The sequence below is a fragment of the Schistocerca serialis genome, chromosome 11 (genome assembly GCF_023864345.2).
Source record: "Schistocerca serialis cubense isolate TAMUIC-IGC-003099 chromosome 11, iqSchSeri2.2, whole genome shotgun sequence".
NCBI classification, from domain to species: Eukaryota; Metazoa; Arthropoda; class Insecta; order Orthoptera; family Acrididae; genus Schistocerca; species Schistocerca serialis.
The window spans coordinates 71,043,774-71,071,026 of record NC_064648.1 but is presented as its reverse complement, the minus strand read 5'-3'; the positions used below and the strand labels follow the sequence as shown (position 1 = coordinate 71,071,026).

The 27,253-nt window shown below is 37.2% G+C and overlaps 1 protein-coding gene across 12 annotated transcripts in view; it reads right to left on the bottom strand.

Moving 5' to 3' along the window:
* Positions 1-27,253, bottom strand: part of LOC126426817 (zinc finger protein 665-like) — a 555,446-nt gene that overhangs the window by 116,266 nt on the left and 411,927 nt on the right. Inside the window, exons 1-4 of one of the 12 annotated variants that reach the window (XM_050088831.1) lie at positions 20,570-20,628; positions 20,343-20,476; positions 18,541-18,627; positions 6,046-6,119 (exon numbers count right to left, since the gene is read on the bottom strand). The exons of 6 other annotated variants lie outside the window; for them this stretch is intronic. Coding sequence is in view for 1 of the 6 variants with exons in the window: in XM_050088833.1 (XP_049944790.1) it covers positions 2,929-3,855 (927 nt within the window). In the remaining 5 variants the exon portion in view is untranslated. Of the gene's footprint in view, positions 1-1,911; positions 4,740-6,045; positions 6,120-7,521; positions 8,256-18,540; positions 18,628-20,342; positions 20,477-20,513; positions 20,657-27,253 lie in introns of those variants that run through there. 5 more of the 12 variants (XM_050088832.1, XM_050088829.1, XM_050088830.1 and 2 more) reach the window with 5 other exon arrangements.

Sequence of the window (27,253 nt, the reverse complement as noted above, 5' to 3'; positions counted from 1 at the left end):
TATGTCCATCTAAAGTACCAGCACTTACCAGGTTTCCATGGCTAGGACTAAGGAATGACAGAGGCCCCTGGTTCCCGTCAAGATGGCACAGGCCCATAAGCTTTCCAGTGTTCTTGACCTTGTTGGTTTGTCTTGAGTCAAAAGGAAAGGGAGGGTACTGGCTGCATGATGAGCAGATTACTGTTGATTGGACACCCAAACCAATGCAACTCACTTATTTGGAACTCAAGAATGCCTCACTGCAGCATCCAACCAAGAAGTGAGGGGTTGCTCTTCGCTGTGAAATTCTTCAGTGTCAGAAGAGTGAGACTCAGACACACAGCACCCTTGTGTAGTGATACACACCACTATGAAGAAATGTGGTGACACCACTGTGGAGAAGTTGATGCATATCCCTACATCATCTTTCCAACAAATGATACTAGCAACTCTGAGTTATTTATGTAACAAGATTAGAACAATAAAATAATGTGTTGAGTATAGAAGTACAGGGCATAAGACGCATGTCAACATCTTGCATTCGCCAAGGTTCCATCTGAGATGTGGTATTCCAATGGTGAGATTGAGTAATGTATACTACAATTGCTGGAATTTATGATCCACCTGTAATGCCAACTTTTTGTTTATAAATGCCCAAAAATGTCTCAGCATTTTTCTGCCATCATCAGTGAGTACTTTTATTCAGCTACATGTTTCAAGTAATAATGAGCCTAACAAAATTAGATCTCATAACAGTTTATGTCTTTTCACTATTACCTAATTTTTCTACATTTCTAGTTTATATATGATCCTCTATATCTTTCTACGTACTGATAGATTATCATCTGCAACTAAATTATGTTCCTGTGAGTTTGGCTGGTGAATCACCAAATCCCTACCTATGAAGCAATTTTGTTGCACCACAAAATTTCATGTCCATTTCGTAGAACTCCACTCACAAGCTATAATTCTTTTCTTTACTGAAAGCAATGTTTATATTCCTGTGTCAATCACTATTTACAATCACTTGGGTTTGACACTAAGTTGGAACTTCTCTCTCTCTCTCCTCTGCCTGTGTCACAGTGAAGGCTCCCTATTTTCTGACCTGTGTTATTCAGTGGAAGATTATAGGGTACCTCTGCAAAGCCCATGAGGGCACTATGGTCAAGAAGGAATAAGAATAAGAATCTTTATCAGCTGTTCAGTATTTTCTTATACAATGGGCTTCATCAATAAGTTCAATTACAGTATAAAGATGGTTATATTCTCTTAACAATGTATATCTAAATCATGTGAAATTTAGTGTAGTACAATAGCACACATTTGGAATTTTATACATTATTAATTTTACAATAAAAAGGAAAACATTATACAGATTCATATTAAGCAGGGAATATTCATGTTGATGACACTATGTCATTATCATATACATGTTGATAACACTATGCCATTATCCTAAGCTACTGATACAAATTTAGATCCTAATACAGGCAGAGGTACCTTTCTCTATGTTAAAACAGAAAATCTGCCATATTACAATCTTTAAATTCATCAACTGAGTAAAATGCTTTACCTTTGAGCCATTGACCCAATGTTGTCTTAAATTTACTTTTAGATACTGTTTGTAGAATTTTAGGGAGCATATTAAACAGTTAGAGGCCTACATATTTATAACTATTATGTATATATCTAAAAACAATGATGATGTGACTTACCAAATGAAAGTGCTGGCAGGTCGATAGACACACAAACAAACAAACACAAACATACACACAAAATTCAAGCTTTCGCAACAAACTGTTGCCTCATCAGGAAAGAGGGAAGGAGAGGGAAAGACGAAAGGACCCACATCCTTTCGTCTTTCCCTCTCCTTCCTTCTTTCCTGATGAGGCAACAGTTTGTTGCGAAAGCTTGAATCTTGTGTGTATGTTTGTTTGTGTGTCTGTCGACCTGCCAGCACTTTCATTCGGTAAGTCACATCATCTTTGTTTTTAGATATATATTTCCTACGTGGAATGTTTCCCTCTATTATAACTATTATGTATCTTAGACAGTCTAGAGTATGGCAGATCAATTGTGTGGTTTCGTCTTGTATTGTGGGTGTGGACAGATGACCTAAGGGGATATTGAGCTATGTTTTCTTTTACATGTAGTAAGCAATAATAGATGTACAAACAAGGAACTGTCATGATGTTAAGTTTTTTGAAATGTTCCCTGCATGTATCCCTAGGACATAAACCCACTACACATCGAAGAGCTTTTTTTGCCATCTAAAAATTGATATTGAACTGGGAGAATTTACCCAGAGCAGAATACCATAAGAAAGATGGGGGTGGATATAAGCAAAATATGAATGCAGCAGTAAGTTTTGGCTGACATTACTCCTAAGCTTATAAAGTAGGAACATAGCACGTGCAAGTTTAGAACAGATGTATGTGATATGTTTATCCCAGCTAAGTTTCTGGTCAATGATCATTCCTAGCAGTTTAACGGACTTATTTTCTTTGTTTGATACCTTCAAATTAAAGAATATTTCCTTAGTTTTTGTTTCATTTATGAATAGGGAGTTTGCACTAAACCAATGAACTGATTTTTCAAATATTGTATTAATCTTTTCTCGTACAGATTCAAGAGTGTGTCCTGAATTGATAAAAGTTGTATCATCTGCATAGAGGACTGTTTTACAGGGTAAATACTGTGGCATATCATTAACATACACTACGAACAGGAAGGGTCCAAGTATGGAGCCCTGTGGCACACCTCTTTTTATTGTTTGTGGGTTTGACAGCTGCCCATTTACACTAACAAATTGTACTCTGTTGCTTAAGTAGGATTCTAATAATTTCAGGGTGTCCTCTTCCATGCCGTAGTGTCTTAATTTCATGATCAAAGTACTATGAGATACAGTGTCAAATGCTTTACTCAGGTCTAGGAGAGTAGCACACGAGATTAATTTATTTTCAAAGCCATCATATATATATCACTAACAATATTTTCAACTGCTTTAACTGTGGATAGTTTAGACCTGAATCCATACTGTGAGATACTTAACAAATTATTCCTCTCAAAATAGTGATTCATTTGTTGGTGAACACAGTCTTCAATTATTTTAGATATTATTGGGATTAATGAGATAGGGTGATAGTTACTTGGATTTGATTTATCTCCTTTCTTAAATATGGGAATAGTTACTGCTATTTTCAAACAGTCGGGGAAAATCCCTTGCTGTAATATATGGTTAATGAGAGTGGTTAGAGAGGGCAGAAGATCACTTGATATATTCTTTATGACATAGTTTGACAGACCATAGAAGTCCTCTGCTCTGGAACTACTTAGTTTGCCTATTGCTTTGCTAACATCATTTTCAGTTACTGTTGCCCAGCAGAATTTATGGACTACATACTTATTTGAACCTAAAAGAGTTTTAGCATCAAGCATGGCGTTGAGGGGAGACAAATCTTGTTGTAAACTGAAGTTAAAGTGTGAATTTAAGATATCTGGGGCTATGGGTATAGCTAGTTGAGTTGTTGGTCTATTTATTTCACTTTTAATTACTTCCCAGGCAGCTTTACAGCTGTTTCTGGATTTAAGAATATAGTTATCATTCACCCTACATTTTCCCAAACTTATTTCAGATCTACAAATTTTTCTTATTCTAATGTACATCTCTTTGTACTCGTTGCTGTTATGAGATCTGTCCTTAAACATAAGAAGCATAATCCTGATGCTGTTGAGGTATGGCGTAAACCAATTATTTAGTCTCTGTGGTTTATGAGCTCGGTTATTATTCTGTCTTTTTACTAATCTGAGACAACACTCATCAAATATTCTTGCAATTTCCTCTATAAATAATTTGCTTGTGTTATTCACACACATATCTTTGTATAAGATGTCATTCCAGTTAACTGACCTTAATCTAGTTCTAAACTCTCTTATGTTGCATTCACATTCATAGGTCTAACATTTTTGTGTTGTTCATCTGGAATGCTGACTGGAACTGTAATCCATAGGTCATCATGGTCAGCTAGGCCTAACTTCACTACTACAATTTCAACATTATTTTCATGGATATTATTTATTATATTGTCTAAGCATGCATTATATCTTGTAGGCTTGTCATTTAGATAATAGCAATCAAAAGCTCTTAGGCTATCCAAGAATTCCAATATGATATGACTCTGTACCCTAATATCCATATTAATATCACCAAAAATTAACATTCTTTGGTATTTATATTTAGGCTTAGTAAGACTAACAGTTTTTTTAAATTTACTATAAATTCATACTCACTAGAAGATGGTGTGAGATATACAGATGCAACAATAATATTATGTTTAGGTATATGTACAACTGCAGCCTCAGAGATGGTGTCTATACACAGGTCTGTGACATCAATAGTAAAGTATTGTAGATTTAGTCTATTCTTAATATATATTGCAACACCCCCATGTCCAATTGTTGATCTGCAGTAACTACTAGCTAAGGAGTAACCAAATGGAATATTGAGGTCAATTTCTGATGAATATAGCCAGTGCTCATTTACACTAAGTATACCACAGTTGGAAGTTTCTAACCAGTACTGCAATTCTTCCAACTTCTTTCTTAAAGACTGTATATTAATACGTAAGAGCAGAAGACTATTTTTGCTAACCCTGGGCAGTAAAGATGAGGGTTCAGATTGTCTTCTTAAGGGCACTTCTACACAGCTGATACCTTGAGCAGGTTAGATGCAGAATGCATTTTTTAGGTTAGAAAATAACCTGTAAAGACAATAAGCAGGTAAATGCAGATCTAAGTGTGTGTCACCTAATTTTGGTACTGAGGAAAATACATGTCTAATGTCACAAAAACAAATGCAAACCCAAAGTAAAAGTAAAGCTTTCAACAACCTGGAGTTAGTTATTAACATTTTACTGCTCTATTAGGCATTGTCTTAGTGGATGTGGTATGCCACTGGCTTCCTCCAACTTCTGAACTCACTGACATAGTAAGTTACATGAGGACCTAGAGATTCACACTGGAATGGAAACTGTCATTTTCCACATAGACAATTTGCATGTGAAAAAGTGACAGATGATGCTTGGGACTGAACCCAAAACACTTGAATTTGTAACCTCACACCCATTCAAGAAGCAATCCTCTTACTCTTAGAAAAGTGTGTAAGCACTCAAGACCAGATCCAGAGTTTCATTAACTAACAGTGGCATTATACACACAATACTGGAAGGAAAACTAGAAATGATTAGCTACAAAATCTGATATTCCATACAGAGGACCCATTAGAAAGATGCACCACAGAACAAAGGCAGTAATACATTTATTATCTTGAAAAATCAGTACTGTACAGTGAGATAAATCTCATTGCATGTTACTGGAATTTGAAATCTGCATGCAGATAAGTATCAAATGAGAGGAAAAAATAATTTTAAAGTGTCAAATGTGATGTGGAAAAGAAACCATTTGAGTTCCAACATCCACCCATCATAGTAGATTAATGCTTAAGGTATACTCTGGTAAATATTGTAAACAAATCGAATTTCTCCATCATACTGCAGAGACAGGATATATATATATACTTGTCAGCTACATAACTGAAGATGCATGCCTTCAGATGGGGAGAAAGATGAGGAAAATTACATCAATGAAGTACAACATGACATGAGGTTGAGCAAATATAAGCAACATGAGCCATGCCATTTTATCAGAAGCTGTCCATCCATTTCCTCGAAGAGATTTAGAGAATCCATGGAAAACATAGATCTGAATTTCCAGAGGACAATCTGAACTCATTCATCTCAAAATCACATCCTGTGACATTAGCACAGCTGTGAACGAAAATTCCTGTGAAAATCTACAAAACATGTTTTCCAAAAATTAGCCTGTGTAACTGTTTAGAAAACACACACAACAGGAAAATATTTATTCTGTTAGCAATAAACATGCCCAAAATAATAAATTCTCTAAATACAGAGATTGGAACATGAGCACTGGACTACTGAAGCATCACAGATTGCTACTGTTAAAAACAAATTCTGAAAGACAGGAACATACTTCTGCCTAACAAACCCGGTAAGGTGATCAAACATGATGTAACAGCCAATACACCCAGCATGGGGAATGTTGTGGAATACAGTGAGGACCTGCAAATGTTAACAACATTACATAGTTACATGACAGGTGAGATCTGTACAGCAAATACAAATGAAGCTAAATCCTCTGAATCTCCATGGCCAACCAGAAGTTGAACATATGAGAACCACCAAGACAGCCTATATAAGCAGCCTTCCATTAATTTATAAGCAAGATCATATCTTGCAAAACATGAAACAAAAAATGAAAACCCCACAACTTCTGAACAAAAATGTTAGAAAATGGATCGAAGACAACTCTACAAGGCCAAGTTGACAATGATGCACATGGTAGCAAAACAGAAGACATTAACACAAAAGTCAATTACAATGCTTTGCCTTACAAAGTTTCTCCACTAAAGAACATAAAAATGCATTTCACATTATTGGCTGCAGCATGGATACTAAAATGACAGATACAAAATTGACTAAGGTGGGGACAGAAGGGAGAAGGAAAAACCAAACTTTTTTACACAGTAGACCACTAGACCTGAAGTGGCAGCCATCAGATTAAATAAAACAAGTGGATCTTGCAGAACAACCTCTGGCAATTGAAGTGTTACTTTATGGAACAGTGGCTTTTCATGGGAACATAAAAATGCACAGGTCATTTCAGTTTGTAAGAAGAGGCACAGGAAACATGTTTGGAGCTAAAGGCCTGAACAGCAGATAATTTTGTTCTCCTAAATGATTTTGGAAAGAAAGCAGTTCCTCTGCAAGAATAAAAATGGATCCTACAGTCCTTGATTAATTAAAATCAGTTGCTCTATTCACTCACAATTCTGCTGTAATGCCGTCAGGCAATACAATTTTGAATACCAGATGATTTAAGCTGATCAGAAACATTCACAATTTGATCCAATGACTACCTAATATTAGAGAATAATCTATGTAACAGCAGATGTAAAAATTAATTTTGGCTGCACTGATGAGTTAAACCTGGATTTCTTGCATTTTATGGGCTATCACCTTAACCATTATGGGCACATCCCTGCAAGAATAAGAACTTGACTGAAAAGGGTATCTTTCAGATCATCCTCTTTAATTTCCTTCAGATTTAGAGTATTTGGAGTTGTGCTGGAACATCAATTCCCTAAACCAGCACTATGCAGATACCAAACAATGACAAAAATTTGACATTGAAGATCAGAAGATTTCTGAGTGCTGTCAACTACAAAATATTTCCTAATAATTAACACAACTGCTGGTAATTGAGACTATAGCACAAAAGTACCTTAATGAAAAAGCTTCTGGTTCGAATCTTCTAGTAAGAACTACTAATTTTTGGAAACTTCCAAGTCTACTAACAACTCGCAAATTTAACAAATACTGAATTGTAACAGTTTAGTAAAAATTACATTTTTTTCAACATTCGACATATTAAAACAAAAATTTTGATACATTTTTGCGAGATTTCTTTATTTTCCATTTGATGCTCTCCATTTTTGTACCAAATTGTAACTTTTCAACAATACTTGCATTTTATGTAACTTATAATTAAAAATAACTTTTTAATAAAGTATGGTTCAGCATGAATTAAAATTACCATTTGTTTTACATATGGAACGTAAATAAAACTAAAAGAACTGGTAGCAATCAGTGTTATCTGAACCACCAATTTTATGATTATTATATTTTTATCATATGCACTCATCTACAGACAACTGTATAATAAATTTTTTATACTTAACAGCACTCACAAATCACCCAACTGCCAAATGCATTTCTTGTTTCTACTTCTATGGAGAACTGTGTCACACTGCTTTACAAAATTATTGGCTGGTCGCTGACCTTAAAATCCTGAACCTAAGATGAAAATCTATGAGAACACACAACTGACATCCCCTTGGCAGCCCTGGAGGCATGCTTGGTTAGGGTAATTGTTAAAGTAACTGATCCTGAAACCAGGAGTTACAGCCTCAAATCTCAGACATAGCAACAGTTTTCATCTGTTTCTTTGTATGTGTACCAATACAGTATTGCAGAATTGTTATTTATGTTCATACAGATAACTAAGTAATTCTACAAATATAAATGCTAAAACTATTTCTTCTGCTCCAAGACAGCACTTTAAACAATAGTGCACAGCCCCCACACCAAACGAACCACGGACACTGCCAAGGTAGGGTTGCTGGCATGTGAGCGATACTGAAAACAGTAAGTGCAAACACAAATACGTATTATCTGAGGAAAAATCAAGCTAACACATGGTTCCTCAAGAGAGGCAAAAGCCTTTTCAGCAGTTGCAGGAGCAATGGTCTGTATGATCAACTGACCTGGCCTTGTAGCATTAACCAACTTCCTGTGCCAATACTGCAAGTGGAGGAAAGCAAAGGGAAACTGCAGCTGTGTTTGTTTTTTTTTTCTTCTCAAGAGCATGCAGCTCTACTATAAAAAATTATCTTAGGCAAAATATTCTGGAGGTAAAATAATCCCCCATACAGATCTCCAGGTAGAGGCTACACAGGAGGATGTTATCAGGAAAAGCAGGACAGGCACTCTGTATGTATGAGTGTGGTGAATTACATACCTTAGTAGGATAAGTACATATCACTACGGGGTAAGATAGATACTTCCTACAGGACAATTAGAGAGACCTTTAGAGAAAAGAGAAGCACTTGGATGAATATCAAGAGCTCAGACAGAAAACCAGTTCTAAGCAAAGAAGAGAAAGCAAAAATGTGGAAGGATTATATAGAGGGTCAATAGAAGGGCGATGTACTGGAGGGCAATATATGGAAATAGAACATGATGTAGATGAAGATGAAATGGGAGAAGTGATACTGTGTGACTAGTTTGACAAAGCCATGAAAGACCCGAGTCGAAACAAGGCCCTGCAAGTATACAACATTCCATTAGAACTACTGATAGCCTTCGAAGAGCCATACCTGACAGAACTCTACCATGTGGTGAGTAGGATGTAAGAGATAGGTGATATACCCTCAGACTTCAAGAAGAATATAATAATTCCAATCCCAAAGAAAGAAGGTGGTGACAGACGTAAAAATTACCAAACTAGACATGAAATAGAACATGATGTAGATGAAGATGAAATGGGAGAAGTGATACTGTGTGACTAGTTTGACAAAGCCATGAAAGACCCGAGTCGAAACAAGGCCCTGCAAGTATACAACATTCCATTAGAACTACTGATAGCCTTCGAAGAGCCATACCTGACAGAACTCTACCATGTGGTGAGTAGGATGTAAGAGATAGGTGATATACCCTCAGACTTCAAGAAGAATATAATAATTCCAATCCCAAAGAAAGAAGGTGGTGACAGACGTAAAAATTACCAAACTAGACATGAAAATTACCAAACGATCAGTTTGGTAAGTCATGGCTGCAAAATACTAACACGAATACATTACAGATGAATGGAAAAACTGGTAGAAGCTGACCTTGGGAAAAACCAGTTTGGATTCCATAGAAATGTTTGAAAACATAAGGCAATACTGCCCCTACAACTTGTCTTGGAATACAGATTAAGGAAAGGCAGACATATTTTTAGCATTTGTAGGCTTAGGGAAACCTTTTTATAATGTTGACTTTAATACTCTCTCTCAAATTATGAAGGTTGCAGAGGTCAAACCCAGGGAACAAAAGGCTATTTACAATATGTGCAGTAACCTGATGGCAGTTATAAGAGTCAAGGGGCATGAAATGGAAAGAGCGGTTGGGAAGGGAGTGAGACAGGGTTGTAGCCTATCCCTGATGGTATTAAATCTGTATACTGAGCAAGTAGTTCAGAAAACAAAAAAGATTTGAAGCAGAAATTAAAATCCACGGAGAAGAAATAAAAACTTTGAGGTTCGCCAATGACATTGTAATTTTGTCAGAGACAGTGTCTTGAAAGGAGAATAGAAGATGAACATCAACAAAAGCAAAATGAGGATAATGGAATGCAGTCGAGTTAAATCAGTGATGCTGAGGGATTTAGATTAGAAAATGAGACACAAAGTAGTACATGAGTTTTCCTATTTGGGGAGCAAAATAACTGATGATGGTCAAAGTAGACAGGATTACAAAATGTAGGGTGGCAATGGCAAGTAAAGCTTTTCTCGAGAAGACAAATTTGTTAACATCAAGTATAGATTTAAGTGTCAGGAAGTCTTTTCTGAAAGTATTCGTATGGAGTGTAGTCTTGTATGGAAGTGGACAACACAGACGACTAACAGTTTAAACAAGAATAGAATAGAAGCGAACATCAAACAATGGAAAACCCAGGATGGAATGTAACAATACCAGAGAAGGAAAGATGCTACTCACCATATAGCGGAGATGCTGAGTCGCGATAGGCACAATAAAAAATTCACACAATTAAGGCTTTCGGCCATTAAGGCCTTTGTCAGCAGTAGACACGTGCACCCTCGCATGATTGCAGTCTCAGAGAGCTGAGACCACAGCTTGGCAGTGTGGTCTCAGCTCTCTGCACGTGTGTGTGTGTGTGTGTGTGTGTGTGTGTGTGTGTGTGTGTGTGTGTAAGAGAACAGAAGCTTTTGAAATGTGGTGCTACAGAAGAATGCTGAAGATTAGATGGGTAGGTCATGTAACTAATGAGAAGGTACTGAATAGAATCGGGAGATGATGAATTTGTGACACAACTTGACTAGAAGAAGGGATCGGTTGGTAGGACATGTTCTGAGGCATCAATGGATCCCCAATTTAGTATAGGAGGGCAGCGTGGAGGGTAAAAGTCAAAGAGGGAGACCAAGAGATGAATACACTAAGCAGATTCAGAAGGATGTAGACTGCAGTACATTTGAGATGAAGAAACTTGCACAGGATAGGGTAGTATGGAGAGTGGCATGAAACCAGTTGGGCGCTGATGACCACGCTGTTTAGCACCCGAAAACCTCAAACCCACCCCACCCCCACCCCCCCACACATACACACACACAATAAATAACAAAAATGGAAAGGTTGTATTCAGTTGTAGTACGAACTGTAAAGTGCAGTGGCAGAAAGGACAAGAGTTCTGGTCAGATCAGTACAAGATTATCAACAAAAAATCAAATAGGGATCATGTAGGGAGAGCCCTAGTAGTGAGCAAGAAAATAGTAACATGAGTAAGCTATTATCAACAGCAATGTCACTGAATTACCATAGCTGAAATAGGCATGAAGAAAATACAACAATGGTAGAAATTTGTATGGCAACCAGACCAGCAGAATAATAAAATAGGAAAAAGTTTGATGAGTAATTATTCAATATCTAAGGAAGATGACAGCCAATTCTAGAAGGTAATGAAATTCGATAGTAGGAACAGGATGTAAAATAGTTTCGAGAACATCCAACGGCACAACTGACAAAGGGGGAAGCCACCTGGTAGAATTTTGCACATTGCATGAATTAGTCACTGCAAACACTTATTTCAAGTATCGTGAAAGAAGCTTGTGTATGTGGAATAACATGGAGAAACCAAAGGTTTCAAACAGATTATGTAATGTCAAAAACAAAGATTTCAAAACAGGATTCTAAACTACAAAACATTTCCAGTGATAGATGTGGACTCTGGCTATTGTTTTTATTAACTGCAGAGTAATTTGGAAGAAATGGTAAAAGTAGAATTTAAGTAAATGGCATTTGGATAAACTTGAATGAATAAACTTGAATGAACTCATTGATGGTTTGAAAATGAGCATTAGGCAAAAAGTGATAGAGGGTAAGTTTACACTGGGTGATGAATAGGCAGCTTTGAGATGAAACACTGAAGCAGGAGGAAACATAGGTAAAAAGTAAGGCCTAGCCGGAATACCTTCAAAACTCATGAGATACTGAATTTAATTGATGCAAAGAGCAAATACAAACATGTAGCTATTTAAGCAGACAAAAGGGAATACAGACATTACTGGAATGATGTTGACAGAAGACGCAATATGGCTAAACAAGAATGGTCGTAGGGCAAAGGGGAACAAACTTGCTCCAAAAGTAGTTGCAGAGAAGACTGGAGATATCATAACATGACCAGAATTTGATACAGCACTGAAAGAGCGAAGTAGTACCAAGGCCATTGCAGTTGGTGACATTGCCTCAGAATTATTGGGATACATGGGAAAGCCATCCATGACAAAATTATTCCACTTTTGTGCAAGATATGAGATAGTTGACTAACAGTCATACATCAACCAGAATATAAAAATTCAAATTTGAAGAAAGGCAGGTGCTAACAGGTATGAATATTATCAGATTAATATGACATGCTTGCAAGAATGGAAAAGCTTTTAGAGGGTTAACCTTACATAAGATCACTTTGGGTACTAGGAACATGTAACACAAGGCAATACTGATACTATGGCTTACCTTAGACGAGTTAAAGAAAGACAAAATTGTGTTTACAGCTTTTGCAGATTTACTGAAATGCTTTTGAGTATGTGGAGTTGACTGCACTCTTTGGAATTTGGGCAGCAGCAGAATACGTAGACAGGAAGCAAAAGTTTGCTTGCAACTTGCACAGAAACCAGGCACCAGTTGTAAGACTTTAAAGACATGAAAGGGAAGCATTGAGTAGGAAATGAGACAGGCTTGTAGCCTACATCTGATATGCACTCTGTACGACGAAGACATGAAGGAAATCTGGAAGAAAGTAAAGCAAACTGTGTGTTTACCAAAGACAATGTAATTCTATCAAACAAAACAGACATCTTGAAACTGTCAATGAAGGGATGTGTGGGAGGTAAAACTCGGAAGAGCAAAATTGGATATCATCACTAAAGGAGATTGTGTGACAAACATCATCAATAAAAGCAATGGAATCTAGCTGAAATAAACCAGGCAATGCTGAGTTTCGACTAGAAAATGAGACAGTAAAAGTAGTAGACAACTTTTGCTAATTGGGCATCAAAGTAACTGACAATGGCCGAAGTAAGAAAGAAATAAAGTGAAGACTAGCAATATCAATGAACATGTGCCCAATAAAGAGGACTGTTCACATCTAATATAGATTTAAGTGTTAGGAAGTCTTTTCTGAAGATATTTGCAGTGGAGCCCTGTATGGAAGTCAAACATAAATGATAGGCAATTCAGACAAGATGAGAATGGAAGCATCTGAAATGTGATACAGAAGAATGCTGAAGATTTCATGGGTAAACGAAACAAGAAATGAGAGAGAAACATAGGGACCAATTTCACTAACACAAGGAACCTGTTAATAGCACAAATTCTGAGGCTTTTAGGGATAGTCAAGTTGGTAATGGAGAGATATGTGAGGGTAAAAAGTGTAGAGGGATACTATGGCTTGAAGACAAGAAGCAAGTTCAAATGAATGTAGGAGATGACAGTGATCAGAGATTAAGAGGTTAGTGGAGGGTATTCTAGCATGGGCAAGTGCATCAAGCCAATCTATATTATATTCACCAAAATTGAGTCATAACATAACATTGCTTCATTTCATACAGTCACACAAATTCTAGAATTACCTGTTGGTTCACTTGCTCATCATTTTAAAAATCTGCCAGGAGTTCCTTTAAGAAGACAATTTTAGATATATTACAAAAATTATCACATATTTTAAGTCTATGACACTTCCAAAGAATAAATGACTCATTCTTTTCAGAGTGGCCTTCTCAGTGACAGTCAGTAAGGTGCATTTCAATGGTAGTGATCTGAAAGCTATATAAATGATCAGTGACAAGAAATCTGAAAATTTATTAGCATCTTGCACTTCATTTTCCTATGCTGCTACTTTGAATCATATTTCCTACTCCCATAATCTTTATTTACTTATCGGTAACTATTTTATATGAAATGCGCTTCATCATATAAAAAAAACAATAGTGTAGTGAAATCGGTGGGTACAACCAGAATCTTTAATATTGAAATCAACAATACCCACACCATACAACTAATTGTAACATGGATTTTCTATTAGCCAATCACACAGTTTTATTTTGAAATTTTAAAATGATGTGGATGAAGCAGGGGTGGAATAATAAATAAAACTTTTGAGGTCATTCACTTTGTGAGAGTTTCCTGTTCTTGCTAGCCCATGCCTTGGGATGTGGATGTTTGCATTACTTACAGTATCTTCTTTGTATACTGCATTCTGGCAACACATTCCTTACCATTCTTCCTGATGCCAACAGCAGAGTCATAGAGGTATCAAAAACTACTAGTATTCTAAGCCTGGTAAACAAATACAGCACTATATGTTCTGCCTAGCATATTCCACAGATTTTTTTATGTCACTGATATCAGTGGAATAAACTTGTATCTGACAAAGGAACCAAAATATGACATACAAAGCGTGTTACAACCAAACGCTACTCTCAGTTTACACATGAGGTAGAACAGTCTTGAGGCCTTTTCTTCCAGATTTGGTTGTTGTGTTTTTCCCAGTTCACTTTCCCATCAACATGAAATTTGGCACGTTTACTTTCTATACTGACTCAGACATGTACAATGAGAGAGTGTTAAAAATTGAGATTCTGGACAAAGCCCTTCTTCTGAAATAGAAACACACACACACACACACACACACACACACACACACACACACACACAGCCACTGTCTCCAAGAACTGAGACATGACCATATGCTTTTGGCATGAGCAACAATCTGTTAGGGTGGGTTGTGAGGTATGAGGCGGCACAGGGCAAGGAGAGAGGGATAGCAATGTAAAGGCGGGAGGAGGGGAGGGGGGATGATAATGTGTTCTCTGTGACACCACGCAAGGATGTGGCAGAGACAGTATGGGTTGCTAATGGCAGTTTTGGGAAGCTGTACTGAGGAAGGGGAAGGGGAGGAGAGAAACAGAGAAAGGGAAAATAATAAGTGCACAGTGCACTGGGAGGGTGTGTGTGTGTGTGTGTGTGTGTGTGTGTGTGTGTGTGTGTGTTTTGGTTTTTAATTGTATTTTCATGTTAGTGGTCATGTTTACATAGGTGCCACATTGGAGTCTTAGTGTATGGTTGCTTCTGCCATATTTGTGATGTCATGGAACAAAGTAGATGGGTGGAATTGGATACTTCTGTATTTGTGACTGACAAGATAAGGCATGGGAGATCTGTTTCTGAGAAAACGCTCGAAAGGAATTTTTATGCTGTGCATGCCTCAGTGTGACTGTTAGTATATTCCTTGCAACCACATTGTTTCCCAATATTCTTAGCTGGTGGAGTCTCCTTACATTTCCTTTCCTCATAACACACTGTATCAGAATAAAATCTACCTTGCACTCCTTCAAATTCTTTCATCACCACCACTACTAGCACCACTAGTGGTATCAACCGCAGTAGTAGAAGTACTGCCAGTATTAACTTTTAGTTCATAGTATTATTCACTGACATTGCTAATTGAGACACCCAAATCATTGTAATACTATTTGTCATATTAAAATATGATACGGAAAGGGTACAGTATTTGTGAAACCATGGTCCAGTTTAATAGAGGGCCTGATAGACCTAATCAGATCAGGTTCAATAAACAAACCAATAAGATCATAAAAATGTCATCAACAAATCTTGATCTGGTGAAGGGTTTGTGATTCTGAGTGGTTAGAAAGGAATCCTCTAGGTGGCATATGAATGAACTGGCAGAACATGGTGCCATGCAAATGCCCTTTGATGTGCTGTAGATTTGTTTGTAGGCAGTGCCTTCAATGGAGAATTGTGGGTGAGAATCTAGTTGGTCATGGCGACCAGGAAGGGGCTGTAGGTTAGGAGAGAGTCAGACACTGGGAAAGGTACTGTTCAGTAACAGAATGCCATGGGTGTTGGGGGATGTCATCATAGAGGGTGATAGCACTGCCAATGATGAGCAGGGTGCCAAATGGTAAAGGGGCAGGAACTGTTAGGCTCAGTGAAGGAAATGATTGGTGTCTTTTGTGGCAGGCTAGGTTGAAGATGAGCAAAGATTCCATCTTTGGGAGCACATTTAAAAAAAAAACGCACACACATAACAAGCTTCTCTAAATTGTGCAAATGGAAACTCTTCGTACAACATATCAGTCATCCCCATAAGCTTCAACGTTCACTAGTCTGTATGCTCCACCCCACCTATTCCCTACCCTGCTCTCATTCTAGCATTGCACAGACCTATCCCACAACTCCACCCCCCCCCCCCCCCCACACACAGCCTCCCAACACTGCACCTAGCAGCCCTATTCTGTCCCCCCCCCCCATGTCCTTGACAAATACCACAGGTAGCACAGCATCACCTCCACCCCTACCCTGCTATCCCTCACTTCCCACCCCACAGCACCTCTTTACCTCTCACTCCAACAGATTTCTACTGACATTAGACGTGTTCATGGCCTAGTGTTGTTCTGTATTTCATATGAATTACTTTGTCCAAAAGCTTAAATATTTAGCAGTCAATTCATTCTACCTACCTGCAACCTAAGGTCTCCTCAATGTGTTGAGTTGGAACGCATGCTTTGTATATCATTACTCTATCCTGACATTTCCCGTGTTTGATTCTAATTTCTCTGTTCTTTGGAAAACACAACTGAAGCAACTGACTTTTGCTTGTCACCATTGGTCCAGTTCAGATACAACCTCACATGAAAAGCTTGAACAGCAATTGCTCAGTTACACAGCTTTGAGCTAATGGAAAAACAGATACATTTACAATAGAGATGTAACACATGACATGAAGGTGCGATATAGTCCTCACTTCCGTAGGTGTTCCAAAAAGAAGTGATAAGATTGGTACAGCAAAGGCATGTGTGCTATATCTGCAACTACTTGCCTTTACCAACTGCTGACATTTTGATATCAGTGCACGAACTACAATACCACTAGAAGAATGAACATCCTGAATATGAGCACGACACTACATACACCAAGTTCATAGAAAGAAAGGTAAGTGAGAAATTCGAAGCACAAAGGTTTTCTTCTTTTGGGGAGGGGGGGGGGGGGAGGAAGGTCCTACTTGACGCAGACTTTGGCAGCTGACGCTAACAAAAACCTGACAAGGCTACTTCTATAACATGACATTGTCTAGCGCGAGTGTACATTTGTGTTTTCACTGCTTCTAGAGAAACTCTCAAGATGAACGATTCAGAGCAAATGACATTTTTACAGTGTCACAGGAGTGTTTTGATCTAGCTACATAAAACAAATTACAGCGCTTTAATGAAGAAAGAAATGAAGGATATATTTTCAAAACAAGCTCGATGAGGAGTGAGTTTTCCATAAAATGTTGATGGCCACACACTGGAAAATTCAAAATCCTGCTAATATCAGAAAAACTGAATCAAGGAGTAAGCTCTAACAGTAACTTCAGCATGTTTTAATTTGCCTGAAGCTGACAGTGACATTCTGCTATAATTACTTCTTTTATGATCACCAAACCTGTAAGCGTATGTTGTATGTTGTATGTTACAGACGTGTCATACTTGAGCCCGTACAGTTTAACTCTGTGATTATATTAACATTTAAGTAATTTATTTGATACTAAATATTTAGAGTGGTAATGTGAAGATCTACTGGTTAAAGAGCACTGCAAACATTCCAACATTCTGCAGTTAAAACTGTAACACTCCTTTTTCCTTTTAGTATCAGCATTACCACCATTTCCTTTTTAGGATTGTACATTACACTACCAACTGCTCTTTCATTTAATAGTATTTAAGCTCCTCAAAGGATTTCATCAACAACTCTTGGTCCCCTACCACTTCCCAATATTTAATAGATTCTGAATACCTACTGACGAAACAAAAACAGATCAAGTACGGTAATATTGCTAACAATAACTTTGAGGACATAAAACCAATTAGATGAACAATAGCAAAAATTATACACCAGGATAAAAATATTTTAGGTCATGAGTTTAGATTTCTCCATCAATGACCATGACTAATAGACTGCCAAATATTGTCTTTGCAATAAATCCACATATATATCCCTTTTGTCTGAGAAAGCAACTCTGGCCAACTTAAAAATTGACCACAAATATAGCATATGATCAATTTGTCCAGTGAGCCATACAACTGATCTACAGAAGTAGCTAAATCATCTGTACTCTAGCAAGTAGAGTCCACTCATATATTACTTTATCATATCCATTAATAATACCTCTTTCTAAAAAAGGAACAAATCTAGACATTAACAACTCGCCAAACTAAATCTCAAAGCAGGAAATTAATTTGTAACAAGTGATTGCTAACATCACAACTCAAGAACATTTGACAATTTCCTAGTAGACAGCAAACATGTGATCATTGACTACTGGGATGCCAACATCACACTAACAATAAGCTGCAGAAAATTTGAAACACATTAAATATTACAGAGCAGCATCATATACTACAAGACACCATCCATTGCAAATATGTTGCACAGCCAACAGTCACAACTTCGTTTGGTCAAGAAGCAAAACCAACAGTCAATACCAAAATTTTTCATCTGGCGAACAGGACATGTAATCTGCTTGTTTACACAACACATTGTACAAAGAATGAAACAATGGTAAAAAATACAAGAAGCTATTTACCAAGGATTCTGGTTCAGCATATATTTCATTCTTCTCTTTTTTCACCCAACTAGTTCCCTTGCAGTCCATGATTGCCCTCCTAAGCCACTGAAAAACAAGAAAGCAAAAGTGATATGTTTACAGTGTCATTATTCGACATAGTGCACAGGCAGTATTTTCTGGCTGCAGCAAATGAGTCGATGCGTAAGAAAAATTTAAAAATGGCTGAGGGACAAAGAACCTGACAAAATGGACTGATTTACAACTTGCTGGTTATGAGGACTCTGAAGCCTCAGTGTCATTAATGGAAAACAAAACTCAATTTGAGAGAAAACAAAAACCCCGTACACAATGGAAACAAATGGCTTTCAGATACTGCTGTTACTTAGTAGCATTTGCTTGTGGTAATCAGTCTTATTCTGAACATGGTAGCTCACTTATCTTTCTTTTTCCACATAAATTTCTAACTGCCATGTGAAGCAACTAAAAGTGAGTTTACCAGACAAATCTATTTACTGTAGACAATTTTACGTATGAAGAATAAAAGATTAAAATGAGTCTCGAGCTATATCGAAGCCTGTCAATGTATCCTGCAAATTCCTTAATATATAGAATAATGTAAGAGGTTTATAATTATGTTCTTAGCAACGTGTGCAAGAACAGAAAAGAATTATTTCTCAATCATACTGGCTGCATTTTCAATCAATCTATAAACCCATATTTGCTCATGGCATTCAGAAAAGCAGAACATGAAAATCCACCCATACAGACAGAACTTTCTTTTTTTCAGTCAGTTTAGTATGTATTTTTAACAACTGTTTTCTTATACAGTCATCTATATTCAACATTATCAACTCAATATAGAGCAATGCTGCAATTGTTACCCAGTCCCTAAAAAACACACACTGCTGCCTGCACGTTGCATAGAAAAATAAATGATTCTTGACTGTCAAGATTTAACAACGAGTAAATTCCTCTAACAAGACTTAGTGAAATTACTTTCTCATAAGCGTCCCATGACAATGTTCTGTGTTTTGGGATGCTTTTGTCAGTGGCAATTACACATACCCATTAGGCCTTACAAAGTCAATTACATTTCCCATATCCTTCCACATTACTACAAACAGCAGTTAACACTATTTACTAAACTATGGAGCACATAGGGACATTGAAAATCCATGGAAAACGCTACACAATTAATTCCCCCTACAGCATTCTATTTCATACCAACATAACCAATCCCTGATACTCTGTATTAACGTGTGCTAACGAATCTGATTTATCGGCAGTACAACTGTTTGCGCTACAACCCGGGCGAACTACAGATCAGATTACAGTAAGCTCTTACTGTCCCTATTCCTTCCTTCACAAATATTGTTACCGAATTTCGCATGCACAACGCAAGTAAATATAACATGAATGCAGCGTGTGTGTGTGTGTGTGTGTGTGTGTGTGAAATTCATGAGGGCCTTTTTTCGTCCATGACAAAGTATTTCACATTGACCTTCACTTTCTCTAACCACCACAGCATATAGACACTTTTCCGGCAATTGCAGACAACACATCAAAATTTCTGGCGGTTCTTTTGCTAAATCGTGGGAAACATTTATCAATGTTGTCGGACAGAACTAAAACAGCAAGCACATTACATGCCCACGCGTCCATCTGGTATTTTTCGTAATTGCCGAACAGCACAGGTACGTAATGTGCGCTAATATGTTTGCTAAACACTAGTCACCTCCTGCTCGCAATGCGGAAACACAAGCTCACTGAAAATAAGAAGTGTTTGGTTCTGATACACATAACCTGAAATAATTACTTACCAAATTCTAAGGCTATCTCAAACCATAACCACAAGCGCCAAAGAAATGAAATTAACCTAATATAATACTTGTACGAACAGTTACTGTAGCAGCATTACAAGGCATTGGCAAACTACTTCATTCGAGGCAGTTAGCTGTAATGATAATAAAAATTAAGCATTGACTCAGTACCACACTCAAATATGTGTCTTTCCGTGATTTCCTGTCTCCACCATCAAATCACTTACATATTACACAGAAAACGCAACACAATACCTTACGAACGCATGACACTAACTACTAAAGTCATCTGCTGCTGTGGTCAAAGCCAATCAATGCGGAAGAAAGAACCTACCACGGAGGTCGTTCTAACATTCTTGGCATCAGAGCTGCATATCTGCTAGGAAAAAAATTAAAGTCGTTTGTTGGTTAATTTTGGGGAGGGGACCAAACAGTGAGGTCATCGGTCCCGTTGCTGAAGTAAGTCGGCCGTGCCTTTTCAAAAGAACTGTCCTGGCATTTGCGTGAAGCGATTTAGGGAAGTCACTGAAAACCCAATCAGGAAACCTGGACTCGGGTTTGAACCGTGGTCCTCCGGAATGCGAGTTCATTGTGCTATAACTGCGCCACCTCGCTGTTTCATGAAAGTCGTATGGGAAACTATGTGTTTTTTATTAATTTTTTCATAGTTGCAAGTATGGTTTCGAAATCTACAAATAATTCTACAGTATTTATGGATCCTATGGTCACATAAATAAATAAAAAAAAACATTATTCACCCAATCGGCTACATAACAATGCATCAACTAAAACAATATTGCGAAAAGTATATACTGTATATCTAAATTTTAAAAATAATACTACTAACGAAAACAGAGACTCTCATGGCTTGAAGTGTAATGTGGAACGTATGATATGTCAGCTTTATAGTGTCTTAAGGAACCATCTACCAGATTTTAAACAAATTTTAATAAAGCAATGCTTTATACAATTTTAGCATTCAGAGAATCCCTCATCCCTAACTTCAGAGCATATCAACATGAACAAAAGTGCATGTCTCAGAGTTTTCTTAAGTTAATAGTGCTGTACGTGAAATACTTTGTAGTAAATCTTCGCTCATGATTTAAGCCCAGTGCACATGTGCAACTAATATGACACCTCAGATGATGGAATACTGGAGTGACCACAGTTAAATGTGTAAAGACACAGTTTTCGGTTACATGACAAAAATTAAGCAACATTTATCTTGCGACATAAAGTTCAACTCCATTCTACTTTGTGACTCCGCTTACCAATCCCACCAGTGAACTGCTTCATATGGCTGCGTCCTTTTGACGGAATTTCGAAGCACCATCGCTGTAATTTGGTATCCATTTCATAAATTTGTCTTGTGTGTGATGCGTGTTCTGGAGTACCAAAAACGTTTAAAGACCTGTTGTTAGCAACATTATTACAGATCCTTAGCTGTAGGGAACGTTCTTTTTCTGGAAGTACAAGAACCATCACTAAAAATACAGAACTTTAGACATAAAGGTTGCTTAAGTTATAGATGGCTGAGCCTGAAAATAATGGCAGTGAGATTTCTGGGGAAAATTTAAGAGTATATAGAAAGAATAGGCTAATGAGAAATTCGTTGCAATAGACAAAAAACTCAAAGCCACCATGATGGCAACTGAAGCTGCATGTGAGAATGTTTTGCTTGAATGAGAGTTTCCAAATCATACTGTACTCATTGGGGGAACTTTAGTAATTCAACAATCAATTGGGAAAATTACAGTTTTGTTAGTGACTGGTGTGGTAAGACACCCTGTGAGACATTACTAAATGGCTTCTCTGAAAACTACCTAGAACAGACAGTTAGGAACCTCTCTCATGATGAAAATATATTGTTTCTAATGGCAACAACAAACAGACCTGACCTCTTTGAGGATGTCCACATCAGTGAACATGATATGGTTTTGACAGCAATTACTTTTTTTATTTATTGTTATTTTTTAATTTATCTGTTGTTCCAGTGATCCATGTTGTGACACTAACACAGGACATGGAATGTGTCAATTTTATAAGCTTTTGGGCAGAATTTATGGTAATACACAAAACAAAACAAAAACAGTAAACAGTAACTTAGGTCCCACTACAAAAAATACATTTTAGAGATAGACAGAGATTACAAAACAAAAACAGTAAACAGTAACTGAAGTCCCACTACAAAAAAATACATTTTAGAGACAGATAAAGATTACAAAATAATAAGTGTTCAGAGAAGTAGATATTACAAAATATATGTTTGAAATAAAAATATTCGGTATTACAAATACAAATTTGGGCATACATTTGCAATTTACAATACAAGAAATGTTAAACACTGTAGTTCAAGGACTCTTCTATTGTATAAAATGATCCTTGCAATACGAAATGCCTTAAGGTTTCTTGGACAAGAGATCATCATCTATCAAACACTTAATTCTTCAAGGGAGGGCATTAAAAATCTTACAGCAACTGAAATGGACTCCTTTCTGCACCATACTTAGATTTAGCTGTTCATAGTGGATATCATGTTTCCATCTAGTATTGTGACTGTGATATGCACTATTCAGCTTAACAGAGTACTAACAGAGTACAAAGAATAACTGAAACAAGCATATATATATATATATATATATATATATATATATATATATATATATGTGTGTGTGTGTGTGTGTGTGTGTGTGTGTGTGTGTGTGTGTGTGTGTGTTCAGTAAACTAGATAAAAAATCAATAGTGTCATATCTCAATGAGGAACTGAAAGTTTAAGCACAGGGCAGCAGCATGTAGAGGAACACTGGCCCAAGTTTAAAAGAATAGCTGAGCATGCACTGGATAGATATGTACCCAATAGAACAGTTCATAATAGGAGGCACTCTCTACAGTATACAGTTACTGTAAAGAAACTGCTAAACAAACAGAGACTACTGCGTAATAGATGTAAAACAAAGCATAGAGTTGTAGCTAGAGAATTGCTGAATAAAACGCAGTTTTCTGTCAAGAGATCAATTTGTGAGGCTTTCAATGGCTGCCGTAGCAGAATATTGTCAAGTGTTCTGTCAGCTGCCCACGTCGAATATCGGTGCTGTGACTCTGAAGTGGAGCTGTGAAGGAATAAACATAGCTGAACCCAGACCAGGCAGACCTTACGACTGATGGGCAGGAATTGCCGGGCATTGTTGTCAAATAATATTACACAAAACCCAAAGCAATTCTGGTGGTATGTAAAGGCTGTTAGTGGCACAAAAGTTAGTGTCCAGTCGCTAGCGAATGAAACAGGAACTGAAACAGAGTGTAGCAAAGCAAATTCTGAAATGTTTAACTTTGTTTTCAGATTTTCCATTGCAAAGAAAAACCCAGGAGAAATGCCCCAATTTACTCCTCATAACACTGGAAAGATGAGGGAAATAAGTACTAGTGTCAGTGGTGCTGATAAACAACTGAAATAGTTATACTTTAATAAAGCTCGAGGGCCCAACGGAATCCCTGCCTGATTCTATACCGAATTTACAGCTGAGTTAGCCCCATTTCTAACTAAAATCTGTTGCAGATGCCTCAAACAATACATGGTGCTTAGTAGTTGGAAGATAGCACAGGACACACCCACCTATAAGAGAATGGTAGAAGTGAACCACAAAATTACAGTCTCCAGTATCCTTGACATGGATTTGTTGTAGTATCTTAGAACATATTGTGAGCTCAAATAGGATGAGGTATCTCGAACAGAATTACATCCTCCATGCCAGCCAGCAACGATTCCGAAAATGTCAGTCATGTGAAACCCAACTCATTCTTTTCTCACATGACATACTAAAATCTTTGAATCAAGGCAGTCAGGTAGATGCAGTATTTATTGATTTTCAAAAAGCATCTGACTCAGTACCGCACCTGTGCTTGTTATCAAAAGTACGTTTGTATGGGGTATTAACTGAATTTTGCAACTGGATTGAGGAATTTTTGGTAGGGAGCGTGCAGCATGTTATTTGGATAGAGAGTCGTCGTTATGTGTAGTAATAACTTCACATGTGCCCCAGGGAAGTGTGTTAGGATCTTGCTGTTCATAGCATATATCAATGACCTTACAGACAATATTAACAGTAACTTCAGACTTTTTGCAGATGATGCAGTTATCCATAATGAAGTACTGCCTGAAAGAAGCTGTGTAAATTTTCAGTCAGATCGTCATAAGATTCCAAAGGCATGTAATAACTAACGACTTGCTTTAAATGATCAGAAACATAAAACTGTGCACTTCAACATGAAAAAGCGTAATATCCTATAACTATAATACCAGTGAGTCACAGTTAGAATAGGCAAACCATAAAAATACCTGGGTGTAACACCTTTTAGCGATATGAGATGGCTTAGTCGTTGGGAAACCAGAGGGTAGACTACAGTTTATTGGTAGAATACTAGGGAAGTGCTACCAGTCTACAAAGCAAATTGCTTACAAATCAGTCATGTGATTGGTTCTAGCATATTGACAAGTGTGTGGTACCCATACCAGATAGGACTAACAGGGGATATTGAAAGTACACAGAAAACGTCAGCACAAATGGTCACAGGTTTGTTTGATCTTTGTGAGAGTTTTACAGAAATACTGAAGAAGCTGAACTGCACAATTTGAAGATAGACATAAACTATCTTGAGAAAGGCTACTAACAAATTGTCATGAACTGACTTTGAATGATGACTCTGCAAATATATTACAACCCCTTATGCAGAGGCGTTCAAACAGTCATGCTTCACATGTTCCAAGGGAATGAAATGGGAAGAAACACTAATAACTGGTATTAGGACATACCCTGTGCCATTGACTTCAGGCTGCCTTACAGAGCATAGATGTAGATGTAGGTACACAGGAACTGTCTGCAGTTGTCATTTAGTTGTGCCAAAAGTAAAATAAGAATTAATCACTGTGTCTAAATCAATGAACATAACAAATTTCTAAAATCTTAGAAGAGTGGCGTGTGTACAGATTTTCTGAAAATGTTTGGCACTACATGAAAAGAATTATACTTTAGAAACCTGTTATTTTATTTTATGTGTGTTTACAAAAGCTGCTCACGGAGATTGACAATGGCTGGGAGAATGATGTATTCACCATATGCCCCTCCATTTCCGCATCTGGTGATGCCTAAGGACTGAGGATGACACGGCAGCCAGTCAGTACTATTGAACCTTCACGGCCTGTTTAGATGGTGTTTGTTTGTTCTTTGTGTTAGAAAAACAATCTGTATTTTCTTTAAAATATCTTGTGATACTTTGCGAAAGTTGGGTAGAAATACTGTTGTTACTCTGCTTAGCCGGTGTGACAACAAGAAGATATGAAGTGTGGTATCATTCTGTAGGTTGGGTACAAGGTGAGTACGCAGCAATTCTTACAACATGATCTGTGTGTTTTTAGTTAAATTGTTTCAATAGAACCATATATCAATTTCCTACTTTCGAAGCTGTTCATAGGCAAAGTTTTTGAGATAGCAGATATGAGCGCAAATGGTTAATATATGTGGAGGAAATGTATCGTATCCATGCTATCTGGTACATGGGTAGGTTCTGGTTGTGTGTAAGCATGTGTAATTGAGTAATTAGTGGAAGGCGATTTGTAGTTTCACTGTAGATCATTGAATTCTACAAATGTTGAAAATCAATGCAATATTGGAAAATGTATTCAGTACTGGCGACATACATTTGAGCGTCTATCCAGTGAATTTCAGAAAGGAAGTAACAAAGGTTACTGATGGCATACTGCCTATTGGCTTCTGTCTCGGGTTCTTCGGCCGACGTTCATCTAATGATTTTTCTGACATTTTCAACAAGTGGCCACGAAAGCCTTAACAATTTTGTGTTACTGACGGCAATATACTTTCAACTTGACTCTAGCTTTTAATACAGCAACATGGATATTCAATGTTCCATTATATTGTAGTGCACTTAAACAAAGCATAACTCCAAAATTTATCATAGAGTAACATTAATGTTTTGTCATTTTTAACTGACATTGGGTGCAAGGATGAAAAAATATTAGCTCTCAAATGTGTCTTCTGGTCATAGTAAACAGCATCCAACAGAACATGCCAGAATTCAAAAATTTGTATTTGGGGACATGATATAAATATTGGGGAGATGACAGGTAAATGCCACATGTGAAATATCGAAGTGTCATTTGCAGTTTCACTCGAACTTATAATGCATCTTTAATATGAGTATCTGATTTTTAAATGGTGTCCAATATGCAGCTCTACAACTATGCAACATTTGTTCATGTTATTCGAAATTGGTTCACTGACAGAAATTTTATTATGATTGCTACGTCTGAAAACTGCATCCTTCATCTCATATAAGTACCCTAAAACTGTATTTTTGAGGACACTGTAGATGCACGATAACGCTGACATGCCAGTATCTATCACCTGCAGCTTCAGGCAAACTGGGTTTGCATCCAAAATTTGTGTTCCTCATCTTTAAATGGAGCTTGATACGTGATTCAAGAAGTACTCAAAATTTGTTTTTGTAGTTCAGAAATGATTTATAAAACAGTTTTCATGTTTGAATGGTAATACTTTTAAAGGTGAATTTGTAATTTCCATTCAATTCCTGTCTGAAATCCGTTTTGGTATCCTTTGCATATTCTATCATGTGTAATTAATCCTTGACTCAATCAGTTCGAATGCCACACTCTGTACTACTACATAATACCTGCCTAAATAATTTCAGTTGACACTGATGCTATATAGAAAACTGTGTAACCATGCAGAAATTGTAGCACCCCAATTACTGTGGCATCACTCAAGTGAAGCCACTTTTAACTATGTCATAAAAGACAAAGTCATTTTAACTATTTGTCACTACTTTCCTTCACCCACACTAATTAGTGTCAGAAGTAAACCGAGCAATTGCCACTA